Source organism: Agelaius phoeniceus, chromosome 1 (assembly GCF_051311805.1).
Source record: "Agelaius phoeniceus isolate bAgePho1 chromosome 1, bAgePho1.hap1, whole genome shotgun sequence".
NCBI classification, from domain to species: Eukaryota; Metazoa; Chordata; class Aves; order Passeriformes; family Icteridae; genus Agelaius; species Agelaius phoeniceus.
Genome location: NC_135265.1, coordinates 113,143,299 through 113,163,688, shown reverse-complemented (window position 1 = coordinate 113,163,688; position 20,390 = coordinate 113,143,299). Strand labels below are relative to the sequence as shown.

Here is a 20,390-nt window from a genome sequence, read left to right as displayed (position 1 = left end):
AAATCCACTCCTCAACTGTTTCTTTTCTTTGCAGCTCAGGCTTTCAGAATTAATAGACCTGTATGACAAAGGAGGAACCAAGGACAGTTATTTGAAGGATGTTGTGCCGTAACTGGTGATTCAATCTTTCACTATATCCCGCTAAACCCTAATGGATTTTTGCTTTGAGGACTGTAGCTATGTAATAAGGAAATAACAATATTAATCATGTAGGCTTGGTATTAGTCATGACGGAATGTTCTACTCCCTTCTATTAAAACTCAGCAGTAATGATGAGTAGTTTCAAAAGATGAAATCTTAATAAAATGACTAATAGAACTACAGGTATCTTGAGAAAAAGAAATGGAAATATAAATTAGGAAGTCTAGCAACATATTAACATATTTTACAAGTCTAACATTATAGTACTCGAATAAATTCAAGTTTTTACAGAGTTTGGCACAATTTAAAAAATTATTTAAACGCTAATAAAACATAGCTATAACCAGATTAGGAAAGCAGATGAACACACATTAAGAATACTGCTCCAGGATATATCCAGATTCCAGGAATTTCCACCACAGAGCTGAAAACAGCTAAAACAGGCTATTTACAGCTGTTAGGTTCTTTTCCACTTGATGGGCACTTATTTCAAATCAGTGCTGAAATATTTGACAGATTATTGTTAGCTCAAATTTCATAAGCATTAGGATATTCAATAACAGGTATTTTCATTACTTATACCAGGATAGCTAAGGCGACATCAGTTTACTATTACTATTGTTATTGTTATTACTCAAGTCTTAGACAGAAATCAGCAGCTCTATGGAAAGAGTAAGTATTAGATTTCCAGGAAGTTTACATTTCACTTTTAAATTCAGAAGTTAAAAGCTGCACATTGATTGCAGTCTTAGAAGCACTGGCTGTGCAGCTTCCACAATTAGAGTCAGCATTCTGTCTAGAGGGGAAAGGATTAAATGGCTGTGTCATGAGTTATAAAGTACGGGATCTCTGCAACACCAGAAAGTGGTAATCTGTGTTTGGAGGTTACTATTATCACTTCATGAAACTGCAAAATATTAATGCAGAGGTACTTTTCTATAACAGATTCCGAAGTACTTAATAAAATTCAGAGAGCTAAACCCTATAATAGTCTAGGTCTCTGTTTCATAGTTAAGGAAACAAAGATAAGATAATAACATAATTTACCAAAAGACACATCTGTAAGGTCAAGATGGAGGGAGATTTCAGATCATTTGGTTTCCTGACTTAAAAATGCAATATGCTTATTCTTCTGCTTAAAAATATTTACAAGAAACATTGCCAAAGCTATTTAAATTGAGTTTTAAAAATGAGTTTTAATGAGACCATAATTTTAAGAGAAAGTCCAGAGTAAGAGTTTCATTAGCTGCAGATGATTGCAGTTAAGCAGCAACAATCCCTACATTGCCATTTTCACATAACATAAATACTCAAGGAGAGTCAGCACAGGTACAGCTCTCCTGTGAATGTTGAGAAAAGGGGGAAGCAAAAGATTCAAGGCAGTGCATGAGGACATCTCACATCAGGTCATTCTTCTGGAAAAAAACGGTGTCTTGTGCAAAATGCAAGCAGTGCTTGAAATGAACCACAGTGCTACATATTAGCTTTACATAGTAGTTAGCTTTACATAAAATCCACCAAAGCCTGAATATCAATTCTGTCTTTATAGCTATCTCCAACTACATGAGCTTTTCCTGTTACTTTTCAAGGAAAGCCCAAATGCCACATTAACTGACACATGCAAGCTGTCATTTTTTATTAGAAGCATTCCCTGAATGTTCCCCAAATAGAAGAAATAAGAAATTACTTCATACCCATAATCATTTAATTTCTTCTGTTTCCTAAGAGAAAAAACCAGATGCTAAGATGCAAAGACATATGTAACCGTAGTTATTGATACTATCTGAGATGTTTCATTCACAACATTAAGAACAGAGACAAAATTAAACATATCAGCCTTCATTCAACTGCAATTCTACTTTGGCTCTAGATGATTTGGTGCACTACAGCCCTGAGCAGCAGATCCAACACAAGGTAGTATCCAACTGAACTGACATACCCTCCTACTCGTAGCCATTTACAAGTGTCTCAAGGGCCACTCACTCTTTCCCAGAATCTTGTCTATTTTTATTGACACTAGTGGCTAGACCCAGAACCACCAAAAACATCCATACAACCATACTATGCTGGTGCTTGTCTATCATCTTTATGTTTGGACAATAAATGGAGGTAAAAGCTAGAAATACATTTATTTCCAGCCTTAAAAATAATCATATCTATTAGTATGGATAACCATATCCACTAGGTGTGTGGACTGACAAGCTGTGCATTGTTAGACCATATTAATTAGACAAAGCCAAAACTCATAGGTCTGTCTCAGAATAATCTAATTTCAGGCTTTTAAGATTCTTGTTGAAAAATTTAAAGGAGAGTCTACTGAAAAAGGAATAATTAAAACATCCTGAGTAAAAAAACACCACAAACTTGTGTATTTAAACAGATATAATGGACTCTTCTTCTATATACAAGTTCATATTGCATTTTTTGGACTGAAATTGCCAGTTTGAGAGATGCCAAGAGATATTTTTTTTATATAAATTGCTAGCTTATTTTTTTTCTGAAGCCTCCCCCTGTATTGACACTTCACCAGAGAGACCATGTCCTTACCTTACCACATGAGAGCACTAAGACTGAAGCAATGTTATCCGGTATTTAGCTGGGGCTCTTTACAACCCAAGAGAAACAACAAGCTTAGAGACAGTCCTTGATAGAAACTCACCATGTGCTTTCATGGTATGAACAATATTTTCACCTTCTACAAACAGAAAACTAAGCTCAAGATTAAGTGATTCACCTATAGCTAAAAATAATAATCAGAAAGGAACCATGTAAAAAAATCCAGTAAGGTACACTAAGAACTGACTAAACCTACCTATCTAGGCTTATGAGTCTATTAGTCCATCCATCTATCTAATGTCAAGAGTAATGAAAGACAATAAAGACAACAGATTGCCCACAATGTTAACTAAGATCACTGTACTTTGGGGAAAGAGTCTCCCTGCTATTAAAGATGCCATGAGTTTGATTAAACTAACTAATTTTGAAACTCAAATCATTTTCTATACATAGTATGGTTATGCGGTAAAGCAAGATTAAATACCAGGGTCGACTAATCATCAGTTTCATACAATAGGCTGCAGTGATTATGCCACAGATTTTTTCACTGCAGAGCTATGAAGATATGACATATATTTAAAAAGTTTCCATAAGCAGCAACACATTTTGCATGTAGGAAAAGAATGAATGCTCATCAGAGTAACACTGTAGATAAAAGTCTGAATTTTTTACAGGTATCTTCAGCATTATCCACTGAAAAAAATTACCCACTGGTTTACAATGAAAATTTTCTAAGACATTAAGACAACCCAAACACTAACACATCCTTACAGAACATTGTACCTGCTAAGCCTTAATTAGGTACAGAAAAAAATCAGAACAAAACAAAGCTACAAGTTCAGGTGTCCTGCAGAGCCATTGCAAAAGTGCCTAGATGCAATATGGATTGAAAATTAAGTTTCAACTCCTGTTCAACTCCCTGCTGCAAGCAACTAGGCTCCACATGCTTCTATTTACTCTGTATCACCTTCAGATCAGAGCTACAGATCCTGTATTTGATAAAGACCCCACAGGATAGAAGTCCAAGAGCAAGTCAAGCTGCAGAGGACGTGCTGCAGACAAAACCCTACCTGTGACTGCTGCTGGCACACCAGTTGATGTATTTACTCTTTACTGAGGGCTAAGCCTTAACCCACAGGTTACCACGCAATGCAGAACCAGAAATATTACCATTATTGCAGCTTTACAACAAATGTACTCTATAAACACATAGCATATAACAGTGAATGTTTCTGAAAAAGAATGGACTATCAGAGTTCATTTACTTTGGCTTTTTTATTTATATTATATATCACAACTCTTATGTATATTTTTAATAAAATGTCATATGGAATTTTGATCCTATTTAAATATTAGTCAATATTTGCTATGAAATATTAAAAATTATTCTTAATTAAAATAAGGATTTCATTTAGAACTTATTTGCCTCTTGAATTCCTAAACCACTTGCAATTACATAAATGCACATGCAAAACTGGTAAGATACTATTTTTTTAATTCATAGAGAATTATCTACAAGGAGTTTAAGAAGCAGATTATGTTAGATAAAAAGGTATAAATCAAAATTTAACATAACACTTGCTACTGCATGTCAATCCCCTCTTTCAACTTTTCCAAAACCTCTTTTCGTCCCATGAATGGGTTCCAACCTTATCATAAATACCCAAAAGATTCATGTATCATTTTGAGGGTTTAGGGAATGTCTCAGAAGACAGAAAATAAAATCCTGATGTCCTAACTAATATTCAATCTGCATTCAAGTGTGCAAGGCTACTCTTTCAGCAATATCTTTCCCATGTTTTGTAACTCCAACATTTAAATCCCCCTGAGATATTTGCCATATTAATGCATGTTAAACAAATCAGCTGCAGTAAACTTATAAAATATTTACAACCTGATCATTGTTGCACAGACAAAACTTAAAAGCAATATAAATACAACTATTAACCAGTATATACAGAAGGGGGTATGATGAAGGCTCTGAAGAATGAAGCAGGATTTTCAGTTGATTTCCAAAAGGAAACAAGTGTGCAAAAACACTCTGAAGAATAGTGCATTGATCTAATCTTCAGCCTCCAATAAGCTTCTTCATCAGAACTTCATCCATATTAACTCCTGCTTTCTATACCTGAACAGCACATATTCTGCTCTGTCATAGAGCAGAATGCTGGATGAAACACAATGACCATCCTTGAATTGGCAGAGTCAGAAAGAGAAGCTTTCAAATATGTCCTTACTATGTTACTTTAAAAATACAGGTACAAATTCTATGGAGCTAAACAGGATTTAAAGGTAATTTATTTGGTAATCTTTTAATTTCTGGCATTTTTTTCTGAAATAAAGGGTTTTCTGCTTCTGAAAGTATTTAAGAAGAGTCAAAAAAAAATATGGCTAAAGTACATGATGCATTTAGCAAATCTGATTCACCAGTGGAACCAGACTACTACAGATCTCTCAAAATTTCTTCTCTAGAAGAAATCTCCTTAATAATTTTTTTTATTTACTCAAAATGATAGCATCTTAACTAAAGGAGAAGAGCACCCTCATAAGGAACAGCCAGAGGATGAGTGGCAGATGAATAGTTTTCTCTCATTTTTTAAATAGGATTAAAAGTAACCAAACAACAAATCTCCAACATAGTGCAAATTACAGCTGTTGAAATTAAAATGACCCCACACAGCCAGAAAGGTGTAGCACTGCTGAAATTTGACAGCTATTAGCTGGAAGAAGAAATGCTGGAATTTGTACAGCTCAAATCTTCATAATAAAACAATCACCTTTAATATAGAAAATCCTATCTGAGAAGAACAATTACACAGATTTAGGAAGAAGAGATTGCACTTTGTTGCTTGTCATGTTAGAAGGTACAGGCATATTTGTTTAGGAATAACAATAAAACAGCTGATGCCACTGCATTGCTATCAGCATACACTATCATTTCAGCAACTACAAAAGACAAAAAAAGTAGACTAAAAAACAGAAAAGCTCACCACTTCTTCATGCCTGCATTTTCTCACATTAATTCCATTAATCTGTTATTAAAAAGATAAAGAGAAGACTTACTCTACATTTCATAAGCATAGATTTCATTTCACTTTTCTAGAAAATTACAGACAGAATAATTTGCAGTTCTACTCACCTGTAGAATTGCATCTCCTATAAAGAGCAAACCTGAAAGTTCCGCTGAAAACAGAAAGCATATTTTTCACTCACTTTGTACAAAATAGCCAACATTTTGTGTACAAAAAATTTTATTTAATTTAATGTTTTTGCATTATCTTTTAAAATTTCAAACAAAAAACATGATAAAAACTTCAACATAAAACTTCCAATAAAATTACTTGTATTTTCCTTTTACAACCCAAAATACTTGTGTATCAGTGTTACAATAAAAGAAGCTATTTAGCTCAAGCCCACAACTATGAAACTTCTTCCATTAGTCACTAGCACCTTTCAGGCCATTCTGGTAAGGTGGAACATATCTTTCTGAATAGAAAATGACTGCAGGACTAGGTGTTATTTGCCTGAGAAAGATAATTTCTTACAAAGAGAAAAAAGCAACATGGAAACTCCAGAGATACTTATGAATAACAAATTTAATTTTTAGATTTTTACCAAAGATAAAGGACCTTTTAGATCTTGCATCTTTGATAAGTCTGATAAATAATAGGAACAATTAATGCTGGACAACACTTACATATGCTGAAGAGCTAGAAAGTCAATATATTGTAAAAAAATCACCAGTCAAACTGAATGTGATTTTAAGAACAAAGTTGCATCACAACTTTATAAAATCTAATTCTACACTTCCAATTTTTAAACACTGTGCTCCATTTCAGAGCTATCTCATTCAAATATACCTTATAAGCACACCAGAAATATAACAAAGATTCTTTGTCTGTAAAGGCATTAAAAACCTTTGAGAACAAGAACATGAGAATTATGGGATATTAACAGATTACATGTAATTTTTACCTATAGTACTCCATATCAACATAGAAGAAACTGTCTGGAAAAAGCTAGTATCAGACTTGATCCAAAAACTTTACTTATTTACATGAGCTGCAAAACTGGAATTCAATATTGATGTAAATTATGATACTCAAGTCCTTGCTTGGTGGAATGATCCTATTAGCTGTATTTAAAAACAGATGGTTAAATTATTGCAGGATAGATATTCTGATTTATTTTGAGGCATAGGCTTTGGGTCAAACAGCATTTTCTCTATCAAAGTTCTCTAGTCCAGGAACACAGCATGACACTTTCTACATCACAAGACAGCAGTCTCCTACAAAAGAGATATCCCTCAAACTAGCTCTGCAAAAATCAGCAATATTTTTACTGAAAGCAGTTATGGAAATTATATCACATCTAGGTATTGGGGCTAGAAACAATGCAACAGCTACTGCAGCAAAAAAAATAATGACAGAAATAAAATTGCACTTCAGTGTGCTCAATTAGACTTAAGTATATCTTTCTTATTTTTCCTGCAGTGCTTAATAGCATTTTAATAGGTACTGCACGTAATATATGCCACATCTTTATGTATTAGTTACGTGTGTACTGAAAAGACTGTAGTCACAAGTATAAATTCTTAAGGTTAACTTTATTGCCTTCCTTAGGGGTTCATTCCATGCTACTCCTTATTCTCCCTAACTCCAACTTTCACATCTACCTTTCAAGGTTGGCTTTTGGTTCTCAGTATGCTGATTCTTCCATACTTCTCTATCTGAGTGGCTTTTTTTTTTTATACTGACACATTTTAGTTCAGTAGGAGGAGAAGCTGAGTTCTAGAATTATTGCATTACAGATGGAGGGGAATGTTTCCACGTTGGCATTTCTGGCCTTACACAAATGCATACAAACATAAGATATTAAGTACACATTATTAGTACTGGTTCACAACCTTCATCCTTCATACTTGTGCACATCTTGAGCTGTTCAACTATTATCCATGTATCACTCCAATAATTTCAAAATGTTGCCAGTTAAATCAATACAGAAATTCAGCACCAGTTCTGTTACTATTAAAAATAAGTATGGCCAAAACTTTATGCAGTACTTAAAGTACTCTAAATACAACCTGAGTATCCAGGTTAAAAAGTCATGCATTCTCCTGCTGTGTTACTATGATTTAAGAGCCAAACATTCAATCTGCTACAATTTCCAGACAATAATTACTGGGAAGTCAAAGCCACTAAATCATTGCCAAATTTATTAAACATTTTCATTCTATTGATACTTTCCTATTGCTTTTCTATAATTTCTATTTATTTTCTAATACTTTCCTATTACTTTACTATTTCTATTTTCTAAAAAATAAAAATAAAAATTGAAGACTTTAAAAAATATTCCAAATATCAATTCTGCACTTTTTCAGAAAAAGTTTCTGAGGAAGAGAAAGATCATAAAGACATGGGAGAGAAAGGGTTCAAAAACAGTATTTGTTTTAACATTGACTGAAGAATCTCAAGATTCTTCAAGATGTTTTTCTAAAGGGAACATTAAAGTACAGTGTTATAAGCTGATACCTGATACCCACCTCTTTGTTCTTTGGAAATCTTAGATATGACCACTGGAATATTATGTTCTGCTCCACCCTGAAAACAAAATAAATGGCAATCTTTGTCAGTCATTAAAAATATCTTTTTGCTTAAAGTTATATTTTACCCTTTCTCTAAATGCAGTTTTTAGAGAGACTGAGCAAATAACTCTGATTCTGCACTTCTTTTTCTAATGAACATTTGACTGTGATTAATTCCTTATTGTTTCACATAAAGAAGTTCTCAGTTGCCATCATTAGCTCAGGAAGTGAATTCAGAACTCTACCAGACATGAAGGACATCAGTTTCTGTGAATTCTGGAGAGCCTAATGTATGAAATGTGTCCTGTAAAAGCAGAATGGATATCCAACTCTAAAGGCAATCACACTGTGACCACTTAGTTTTCATGCTGGCAAGGAGGTAAACAAAAGCACAAGAAAGGAGGTTTGGACTTTTCATGTCAAAAGCAGCCTTTATTTGTTTCTGTCTGTCACACAAGCACAAAGAGTGAGGAAAGCAGTGGCATAAGTAATATAAAACAGAAAAAGAAGCATTAAGAAATGGAACAGTAGGTGTTCAATAATGGGGAGAAATAAAGGAAAACCAGGTGATAGTTTCAACAGTTCGACAACAATTGAATGCTGTTGCTTCATTCAATTTATCCTGTTGGGACTGGAAATATTTGTGGTGCTTAAGAACAAAGTAATAAAAATAAAGATTAAATGAAAAGGAAATTCAAAGGAAGGTAAAGGCAAAAATACAGAGAGACACAAATACTTTTTCCTCTGCCAAGAGCATCAAAGCATACACTCAAATGCAAGCTGTACAAATTCAGGTCACCAGATACCAATGTCTGCCACACTGTTGTTTTGACTAGGAATACTGGTTAAGTGTTTTCTTACTCTTGTTTTCTGCAGACAGATTTTACTTTGGAAATGATGGCTTTTTTAGGTCCAGGCACCCTGTGTCAAGTTGTGAAAAGGACTGACACAGGTATTTCAACCCCTAAGGAACAGCACACATCCCTTCTTCATGCAATATCAAAGTGTTTGAAACTGAACAGACTCCTGCACTCAACACCTCCTTCTGTCATGGAATAAAGATTGATTTCCTGTGTAGCCACAGAATGCTAAATAGGATAAATTTTCCTTTTGCTATTGGCTATCAATGCAAATGTCCCTAAAAACACTGAGTTAATGGGGATCTCAGTAATATTAAAACAATTATATGTCTACAGGTAAAGTTCTTCTCGCATTGCATGAGATAAGTGTTGACAAGCATGGAACATATCATTACTATATCTTGTTGAATATCTTTCAATAGTTTTCACCAGAAGAACAGCAACAGTAAAAGCTGGCTTCACTGCAGATAATGAGTTCAAGCTCACTAAATTCATAAGTTTTAACCTATACCCTCCAAATTTTCTAGTCACATGTAAATTTAATTTCTTCAAAACTTTTCAAAAAAACAGAAAAAATAACTGTGTCACTTTCTTCCTAAGCCTCCAGTGTTACACACATGTTGCACCATCCAGGATACTTAAAGCCCAGCAAAGAAATGTGAGGTTTTAAAGTACCTCCCTGTCTCCTTAGATCTGAGATTCCATTAAAGTAGGAAATTAACTTTATTACTAAGCCAGCCTGCAATGCATACAACATGATTATTCCTCTCTCATTGTATTGAATCTACTTAAACCCATTTACACTAAAGATCTGAGGAAGTTTTCAGTACTTTCCTACTGAAGAGAATTATCTCTTCTCATTGCATCCGAGTCTGACCTTTATGAAGGCTTCTTTTCATATCAGTAAAAGGATGTAGTACCTGCTGTTCTAAGAAACAAAAAATCAAAACTGGAAACAGCAAATAGGTGGCCAACTACCTATACCCAGCCACTCTTAGCAATTTGTAGCAAACTGTGTGTATTCTGCCAACACGTTGTTGAATAATACTTCAGGTTGACATTGCAGCCTTGCATCCTGTGTTCTCCATACCTGATTCTCTGTCCTGTAGAGGAAAAAGTGTATGCATGTCTAAAATCTGGTTTTCTGTCTCAGGGGATACTCTTGGGAAGAAACCTCTGGGAACAGAGGCAACTTTTTCACTGCTTTACATTTTCTCTTCCTCCAGTACAAACATGTAGTTATAACCTCAGACCAGAGGGTGGACAGAAATACATCAAATGGTGGTGTTGAAGACTTAATGGCTCAGACCTCTGCCAGACTCTAACAATGATCTTTGTCAAGCAAATGTTCTTTGTCATTTTTCCTCAAGCAGGGATAAACCTGGAATGACAGCAGCTTCCCACCTGCAGAGGTGGTCCTGCTAGACAAGGCAGAGGAAGCTCTAATCATTGGCAGCTGTTTGAAGGTCACTGTCCTGAATGTTGGCCACTACTGGTGAGAGGTCACCCACACCTCCTTTCAAAGTGTCACACGATACACTCCTAAAGACTTTTTCTTATCCCAGTTTTTATGTGTGAGGGGTTTTTTTCAGAAGTTTTTGACATATGAAAAATAGGGCAATTGAAAGCAGTAACTTTGTTGACAAAGGCTGGGGGTTTTTGGTTCTGAGTATAACAAGGGAATCAGCTTTTTATTTTCTAAAAAAAGAGTTTATAAAAGATCAGACCAATTGTTGGACTTTATGATCATCAGAGTTAGACAATGTTGGGAACTATGACTTCATAGTAAAAGGAAGCATTTCCACTAGCAAAAATAGCTTTAAGGTCTATGGACACTGAATTTTTCAATTGAGTTAAATTGGAAAGTCAGAACTGAATCTCAGAAGATCTGTTATGCTGTTCACCATTTTAAAAGAATGATCAAAAACAGAGGAAGAATAATGGCAGTGTACTGAGTCCTGGTAGACAGAAGTCAGACCAGGTAAACCAAAAACCTCAATTTGTTTAATGAACTCTCAATTTTGTTGCCTATTTCTTCAGGAACACTACACTCCAATTATTGAAAAACAGGATGTTCTTTCAGAAATCATACACTGAGCAGCCTCTTTTGTCAAGGCTCTGCATCTCAAACTTGTCAGAGATGTGATAAATGACTTAAATACTACACTTTCCAAATTCTATGTCTATGTCTATTCCTCCACACAAACATTTAACAGGAGGCTTCAGAAAAGAGAAAATCGTTCTTTCAGAAGAGTGTAAACCAGAGCAGGTCTGCTTCAAATTCAATCACAGTTTCACCACTAACTTCAGCTAAGACGTACAGCAAAACACCAGGTTTTCAAACCCTAAGAAAGTGGATTATAATCTATTTTTTAAAGGTCTGAAGTTTAGGTCTTGGACAAAAGTCAACCTTACAAACAGGGTTTTTCTTAAGCAGTTAGCTGAATTTCTGATTTTTACAAATATATTTGGAATATCCAAGTTATAAGAGAAGAGTTTCTTTCATAGGTTAAAAAAAAATTAGTTTAATTTTGGAATTATTAGGAATTTGTTCTCTGCTCTCCAGAAAAAGAATAATTCCAAGGGTTCAAAATACTTGCAGTGGGATAAAACATTTTTAAAATTTATTCAAGAGAAAGTTGAAAGGTGACTTTTTCATGGGAGTTTTCTGACAGTAAATGGATGTTTTAAGTTAGTACAAAAAAAAAAAGACAAGATAAAGCCCCAGACCTGATAGCTGAAACTAGGCAAATTCATAACCAAGCCCAAGCAAGTATTCTCAAGTGAGTGTCATTAATCACTGTATTGCTGTAATTAACACCTCAGATAAACACCATCCTCTGACATACATCACAGCCAGAAAGCAAGTCCTCAAATAACCCCTGTCTTTAATTATTCTGGGAGTAGTAAGACAACAGAAGCTATTGTAGTTTGAGGGGCTGTGGAAGTTACTGACACAAGGAGGAGAGGCCTCACTGCTTCTCACTTCTCCAGGGTGACTTGTAGACCTCTACTTTCTGGCACAAATTCAAAATAATTACATTTGTATTTAAAATTAATCTTTTAATATAAGTTTTTTATTAAAGTTTAGGAATCTTATAAAACAAAACAAAAACATAGCAGCAAACTTGTATTCATCTGCAAGAAGCAAACCATGATTGAACTTTAAACAGAAAACTGGCACCTTTCAGAGTATTTGGGGACTGACATGTCATTCCATGCCATAAATAATAAATCTATTTCAGTGAGTCTTCATGAAGTTTGCCTACTAAACTAAAAAATAAAAATTACTGTAAGTTCCCATTCTAAGTTGTTTTTTACACTAGTTTAAAATTATAATAATAGAATTTGTTAATTTTTTTTTCAGACTGTGTTGGCTTTCCAACTGCTTGTCCATCTTTGTGAGAATGTAGAACTACAAACAAAGGGACTTAGCAAAAAAGGTCCAACAAACATTGATTTTTTAAAAAATAAGTAATTTTAAAGTAATAAATCATGCTAGCTGAAACACAGCAACAGAGCATCTTGGACCACAGAATTCAACTTTTCATTTTCATTATCTAATCTGTGCCATCCAAACAAGTTTGAGTTTCCTTTTTTTAAAGAGAACTCTTTGCTCTTTAATGACATTTTTGAAGGGATTTCATCACCTGATTGCTAGTTATTTAAAAAAATTTAAAATTGTCTATTCACACCTGACTTTATGTATCTTCACCTTTCCAATACTTTGATTAATTTTGATCAAAATGTCTATGACATAAAATAATCATAGAAAATAAATATCTTACTCTAAAAAGTTAAGAATAACTATTAATTTAAGAAAGACCATTGGATATTCTCTATTTTATATTTCTAAGTGATGTTTTATTTTATGCAATGTACATAATACTTAAATAATGTGATCTTGAGATTATCAGTGATATTAATTCTAAATAGCTCATTGTAAAGTATATGTAAAAATCAAGTTTCTTGACTCTTGAGATTTGCTCTCCAATCATCTGAAGTCCTTACTGTAACCAGTTACTTCTTAGCAGCATTTAAATAAAACCACCTTTACCCATACACTTGATTTTACACTGACATTCATTTCTTTATTATTATTCAGTGTACTGTAACCTATAATGATACCAGAGAGGGAAAAAACCTTCAATGTTGTTGACCAAACTGATGAGAAACTCAGGTGACAAAATAGCAATTAGTTTCTCTTGAACAGAGGTCTTCATGGGTCAACAAGATAACAGCAAGTGCACGAAGACATTTTTAAAAATTAATACTTCTATTCAGTCATATTCTTATCAATGACAACACAAATGCACGTTAATCCTTCTTTTGAGTCACTTATAAGGTCACTACTAGCAGATGTCATAGGAAAATCTATACTTTCACTTTATATGCATAATTTAGGCCTCTTTGCATTCATGTGAAGTACACTTCATTTTTTCCATTGCTATCTTGAGACTGAGAACTGCTGTGTGTAGAAGATAAAATTAATCTTGTGTTGTCTACACTCAGACTCAAAGCTAAGGTAAAGTTTTCAAAATCATACATTACAATGACAAAAATTATTAACCCTTCCTCCCTCTCCTAAAAAGGATCACCTACACTTGTATATGTTCCTAAATCTTACTGACAAAAGCAAAACCACAGTAACATGATAAATTGCTATCTGGGCTTGATATACAGAAAAAAAAAACAATACGAGCAGGCAATAACACTTTCTGTCCCACTAATGAATTGCAATGGATTAATGTGATATTCTTTGTAGCAGAATTGATGATGAGCTTATTGGCTGCTCCTTGTGCCTGCCACTGTAATTTAGCATTCATTAATAACTATTTAAATTAGAGAAAAGCTGAACAAGTACAGTCTATACAGTTGAAAACACTTCTCAACTCTTACATCAAACCTTATTACAGAGTTGGTCAGCTTGAATTTTAAGGGAATGATTGCCTTCCATTCCATAGTGTAGCAGAGCGCTAGTTGCCTGCTGTAACAGTATCTAACATACAAGAATATGTTTCCTGTCTTGTTTCTAGTCCTCTAAAATAGTTTGGACTCATTAACAGTAACATTGACTATATACAAAGACATGCTTTGTGTAATAGGTAATAAATAGACCAAAAATATCATCTTACCTTTATACTTAATCCAAATCCTCCTACAGTCTGTCTTCTAATTGTTACTGTTCTTTCCTGGAAAAAAAGAAATCAAGTTTTGCTAGATTTAATGTCTTCTGCCTAAACAACTATATTTATGCTTCAATAAGTTTTTTCAACATTGAATTTTGTTGTTTTAATGAAGTTCTGAGTTCCTGAACAAAAAATCCCATGAAACCTACGCTCCACAGGAAAAAGACAAAGCCTGGAAGAAGAGATCCTGTCTCAAAAAAAAAAAACCAACAAAAAAATTGTTCAATTCACACTATCCTAGCAAGTACTGCAATGCTTTAAAAAAAGCCAGAACTTTGGAGTTGGACAATTATGGTACAACACACACATTTCAGAGGTTAAGGCCTTGACTAGTTCTAAACTGGTCCCATCTGCAGGTTGATCACTCCATGTTGAAGTACATACAGTTCACGCCTGTAGTGCATTTCTCAATTCAGTTTCATCTGAAAGGAAAACAATTTGTGCATGCCAAGATCACTCATTGGTGTGAACCAAAGCCTAACAAGGGCACACATTGCATGAATTCACTTCAAAGCACAGTAATGATCCAAATTAAAACAAAACAAAACCAAAAACCACCTGAAGCTAATAGAAAACCAGCCGCTGTTGATCTCAGAGCAATAGTTTAAAAATCATAAGCCATAACCTACAACTGTTAAAAGCAGCCCATCTTTTTCCTTTTAGTGCTTGTCTAAAAATTTGTGCTGTAAAAATTGTAGGCTACTGTCTTAGATATAAACATTTACAAAAAAGACGTTATTGGGGTTTTTTTCCTACTCTCTCTGTTGACTTTATAACTATAGATCATTTAGAATTACTACATTTAGATAGTGGAAAAATAATGTATTAGCAGATATACCATATATCCAGATTCAGATACATCAATTTTGTAGATTTTTGAATGCTCTCTACATGTGGTCTAGATTTGATACTCATTTAATTACCTATATATTTATTGCATGGCATAAGTCTGCATGCATGCTACATTTAACTATATTTATTTCAGCACAATTAGCATAGATAGTGTCAGTCAGATTTAAATAGATCATCAGAAATGTAGCAGTGACAGGAAGGATGAAATACATACAGATGTTTTTTGTTCTTCCTTACTTCATTTACAGAAAGGAAAAAAAAGGAGGTACCACATAAAAGTTTTGGAAAGCTGTTATTTCAGAAATTTGGTGAAAATCAAGCCACCTTGTTTTCTTTTTCACATTTGTGACAAATATGAACTAAGCAACTGTGGAAAGAGCAAGTGTAAACTCCAATGTTTTGGACTGAAAGAAAAAATGGATTGCCTAAAATGAGACAACCATTTATTTACGTAGGCTAATGCTTGCAAAATGCTTGCAAATATTTATTCTAACTAAAAGGTATATATTTTGCTGTTAAATAGCCAAACACTTCAAATTTTATTTTTGACATAAACCTCTAAAAAGGAACTTTTATAATGGAGTTCCTACAGACTGGGTTAAGGCCACAGACTGTACTCAGAAAACCTAGAAAACCTTTTGTCTGTCACAGTATCAGATGGCAGGTAATAGTGCTGACAATATATTCAGGATAAACCAATACAGGCCACAGTCTCATGTGTGGTCTAAGCTGAGTATACATAAATGAACAGAAAACACTCAGCTGTGGCTCCACTGGGAGCTGTATTTTTCCTGTTAACTTTATCTTGTTTCCACCTCCAGCTTGTGCTGAACATGGAGTTAAGAACATGAACTTGACTTGTACACTCTAGTCAATATATTCTGTTATTTTTTCTTATACAGGTTCAAATCAAATAGAACACACTTGTGCTAATATGACATTGAAAAATAGCAACCTTTCACTAAACTGGCTTGAACTGGCTATTGTTACATCAACCACGAATGGAATAAAGGACAACATGTGGATTAAATTTCAAACAAAGTAATATTCTCAGTGAAAAACATGTAACTTCATAAAGTTTGTAGTTCATGATGTGTCAGTAGTCACTGTAAATACTGACATCTGATCATATCCCTAAGCTGAAGCCACATTTTTAAAAACCTAACAGAAAACTATGCTGAAGAATTTTTCTGTCCTTGTTGTCTTTCTTAGCTCAACACGCGCCTAAGTACCCATAAAAAAGTACTCACATAAAAGAGATAATAAAATGTACTTTTTGGTTTTCACCAAAGGCAGAATCAAGATAGTTTCAAGCAAAGGCAGACTATCAGACTTCAAGATAATCCTGAAAACACTTGATCCTGGGTCTTCTGTGAGTTTGCCAGTGCTGTCTGACAGAAAACTAGAAAGATTTCACACTGGAGTTCAGCACTACTTCTTTATGTGAAAAAAGTCATGTTAGCATGGAAGATTTTCTAAATAGGCAAAACTGTATAGATGTAAGGGAGGAAACCTGAAAAATTTCAAGACACTTTTTCAGCTCAGCATAATGTATCAGAGGGTTTTGTCTAGTATTTTTTCTAGGTTCTTTTTTATCTCCATTGAAAATTGATCTTAAATATTTTGGGACCAGAGAGTTACTGAACTGAATTTCACTTCAAAAACATATTGCAACCTAGATTCACTTGAGTGATGTGTAATGTGAAGAGAAGGCAGTGCATTGTATTCAATCCAGGCTAAATCAACACATCTCTCAGTTTTACAAAAAAGAAATAATACTTTACTTATATGCAGAATTACATTTTCTTTACATCAAGTTAGCTAACAATAACAAACATGCAAATGATCTTCAAAAGTACAAACCAGAATTACATACAAGTTGTATGTTTCTTTAGTAAACTATCAATAATCCCCTAGTCTGCAATTTAAAATCCCATATAAACCTCATAGCAAAACAGCATTTCCAGAACAGTTAGAAGCAGACATTTCAGACACCTGAATTTTGGTTTGGGACAAAGCCCCAGCTCTAATCAGCCATTGTTCCATGCAACTTTATTTTTGTAATAGATATAGAAAAATAAACACATTCAATCCTGGCAGGTCAAAGCAGGTGTCCAAATTAGGTATTAATCAACTGCATCAAATATAGAGGCAGAATGTCAAATTTAGCTTGAAAAAGATAAATCCATCCCTTTTGAATTACAAAGTAACTTGAATCAGTATTTCGATGATAGATACTTGCTTTGAAATGTTTTAGCAATAAACTCTTTTGTCTAAGTAAGTTTATAATTGGATTTGCACATGATTTATTTTATGTAACCCTCAAAAACCCCAAACCAAGCTTAGCTTTCAGTGCCATTTTCAACCCAGGTGAATGGAATATACCTTGTCAGCAAAACAATATATTTTAATGTAAAGTATTTTTACTATAATGATTAATGCACAAAATAAATTTAACCGGCAATCTGAAGCAAATTATTTTGTTCTGATGCCTTTAATTCACAATTCAAGTGAACAATAACAATAATAAAATGCTTTTCTCTGGTCTAATAGCTTTAAGGTCTTAAAAAGATTTATAACTATTCATTAATAAAACACAGCAAGAACTCTGGAGGCAAAAACTTTTGTACAAGTGATAAAGTGCTCTAAGTATCCTGACTGACTATTTTGTTGTTCAGGTTAAAAATACTGATGTTCTGTTGATTCTCTATTAATATTTTTATGCATTCCCCTCTTTTTGCATGACATGATAGTCTATGAATTTGCAGTGGTTTTGCAAATTCCAAAAGCAACTTCATTTCCAACTTTACAAAATAAAACTTGGTTGAGATGAAAAGATACTTAGTTCACTGTCAAGACTACACAAAGTGTTCTGTGAGCTTGTAATTCCATTTTCACATTTGTTATGTACATGATACAGAACAGAAGGAAGGTTAGAGCTCCTAGGACTCTTAAAAGCAAAATTCAGAGTAGTGTTCTTGCTGTTTCCTGGAACAGAACAAAAGTAGTTATCATTTTATTGAAAAACACAAAGCTGCTGCCATGCTGTCAGCATCTTGCATTTTCAATGTGTCTCAGAAAATTTTCTGGAAAGGACAGCAAAGAGTTTTGCCAAAAAAAAAATTCTTCCTCAGAGTTTTGCAGTGAAAGAGAAACAATGTTTTTGAGGCTTTTATTAAAGAGGTACTAAATTTTCTTGAAATCCATATGATCTTCTGGGGAACATAAATGTCTTCATAAGATCAGAAGTGAAAAATGACCATGTGAGCACAGAACAACATAAACAGTGAGGAAAGGAAAACACAGAATCCTAGGTAATCATTAACTATTTATATTTAGTCAAGAGTTAATGTTATTTTTAAGTTACATCTTAGAGCAGAGTAAAAATTCAAGTCTTTCATACTGAATGTTATATGATGTAAAAGAAAGTTTATAATTACTTAACTGACTCTTAAAAATATTTTGTTAGCTATTATTTCAAACTATCTTGTATAATATAAAGCAGTCATCTAATGGGATCCAATAATCTAATACTGTGTCTCTATGAAAGAAGTCAAATATATGTTGAACAAAAGGATTAAGAAACTTCAAAAATCTTCACAAAAATGAGTTAACAGCATGGGAAACTTAAATATACCATTTCTCAACCTTTTTCCCAGTGTGTGGTTATTCATCTGGTGAGTCTGGATATTCATCTTGCAGGAGTAGAGGTATAAAGAATTAGTTTGTCTAGGTACACACAGAAAACAAGACCTTTCTTTTCAGACGATTAGAAGAGCGACCAAGGTATTTTACATATGGAAGAAGATGATAAAGCTGAAAGGTTTGCAGCACAAAACAGGAGGTGGGGAAAAAAGGAATAGACATGGAGAGGAATCTACAATAGTACAATGACATGGAAAGATGTAGGAGGAAAAAAAGGAGGAAAATATTAGAACATAAATTTTAAAATGTAATAGTATAAAGATAAAATCAATACATTGGCAGCAACTTCATAAATCAACCTGGTAACATTTGATGCCACAATATATTCAAGGCCACACTCTCATATAGTTTATCAGCTATTAGTAATCCTACTACATTTTGAAACAAGAAAATATAATGAGGATTTTTAAAATTTTATTTAATCATTGCATGCTCTTTCTTAGTGACATTTCTTTGGATTAATTTACCTGGGCAAGCTTTATACACATTCTGAGTGTAAAGGACACAAGACACAGGTCAGTCACATTCCCAATGTGAATTAATAGTGCTAACAAGGTTTGCCAGCAGACTTGCTCATCTGCGACCAACTCCCATCACATGGCATTTGAAGGTTGTCTCATTATTTCAGTTCCTCATGCAACTGGAGGAGCCTGGCAGTAAGGGAGGGCTGCAACCTGCCTGGTCAACTGGAAATCCCCCTTCCTCTGCATCTGTGCTGGAAACTGAGGGTGGCAAACACAGCAGTGTCATGCAGGCTGTTAACAGTGACTAGAATAAAAAAAAAAGCTCTCAACCCTTCATACTTCAAAATGTTTCTGGTCCGGCAGCCTACGCTTGAAAGCTGAAACACTCACCTAAATATCTACTTATAAAATTTCCACTCATACAATTGTTTCACTTCAGGAATACTAATTTCTTAGTATAGAAATAAAAGAGAAACAAACCTATAAACTCATGGTCAGGATCTGAACTCCCACCAGGTTTTGTAAGGAACATTCTCTGTAGTTTCCAGCTACTGCCTTGCATCATCCACTGCTATCAATGTTTTAGGTTCTCTGAGTTTTTTCTGATTTGCAATATTTTTTTCTTCCAAGCCTTCTTCCAATGAGGAAAAGTCATTATTTTCTTTCAAATCTGGCATTATAAATGTCATTTTTAACTTCAGCTGATTGCTATGCTTTTTACCTTTAAGTAGCTGCAGAAAAATAAGCTGCCTTAGGCTTTCCCTAAATAATCATATTTACATCTGTCAAGTTGTCACTTTAAAGCTGTCCAGATTGGCAGGGGAAAAAGTTACCCCCATCTGATAGATACTTGACGACTTCAGTGAAAAAATGGATTCACTCCACTGAATAGCTGACAGATACCAAAAAGATAAAAAAACCCAAAGATTCTTACTGGTAGCTTTGTGAAGGTAACAAGAATGGAAAGTGCTTGAAAGGTGACCTATCAGTGCACATATTTGCAATTCTTTACAAGACAGGGAGTTCCATTTTGGCATTA

At 34.0% G+C, this 20,390-nt stretch overlaps 1 protein-coding gene across 7 annotated transcripts in view; it reads right to left on the bottom strand.

The window, feature by feature from the left end:
• The window catches only part of SNTG1 (syntrophin gamma 1), a 319,691-nt gene that overhangs the window by 123,556 nt on the left and 175,745 nt on the right, over positions 1 to 20,390 (bottom strand). For 6 of the 7 annotated variants that reach the window (XR_013184136.1, XM_077185430.1, XM_077185439.1 and 3 more), the window contains exons 4-7: positions 14,277 to 14,333; positions 8,240 to 8,297; positions 5,837 to 5,880; positions 5,688 to 5,729 (exon numbers count right to left, since the gene is read on the bottom strand). Coding sequence is in view for 6 of the 7 variants with exons in the window: in XM_077185430.1 (XP_077041545.1) it covers positions 5,688 to 5,729; positions 5,837 to 5,880; positions 8,240 to 8,297; positions 14,277 to 14,333 (201 nt within the window). In the remaining variant the exon portion in view is untranslated. The remainder of the gene's footprint in view (positions 1 to 5,687; positions 5,730 to 5,836; positions 5,881 to 8,239; positions 8,298 to 14,276; positions 14,334 to 20,390) is intronic. The other variant, XM_077185453.1, reaches the window with a different exon arrangement.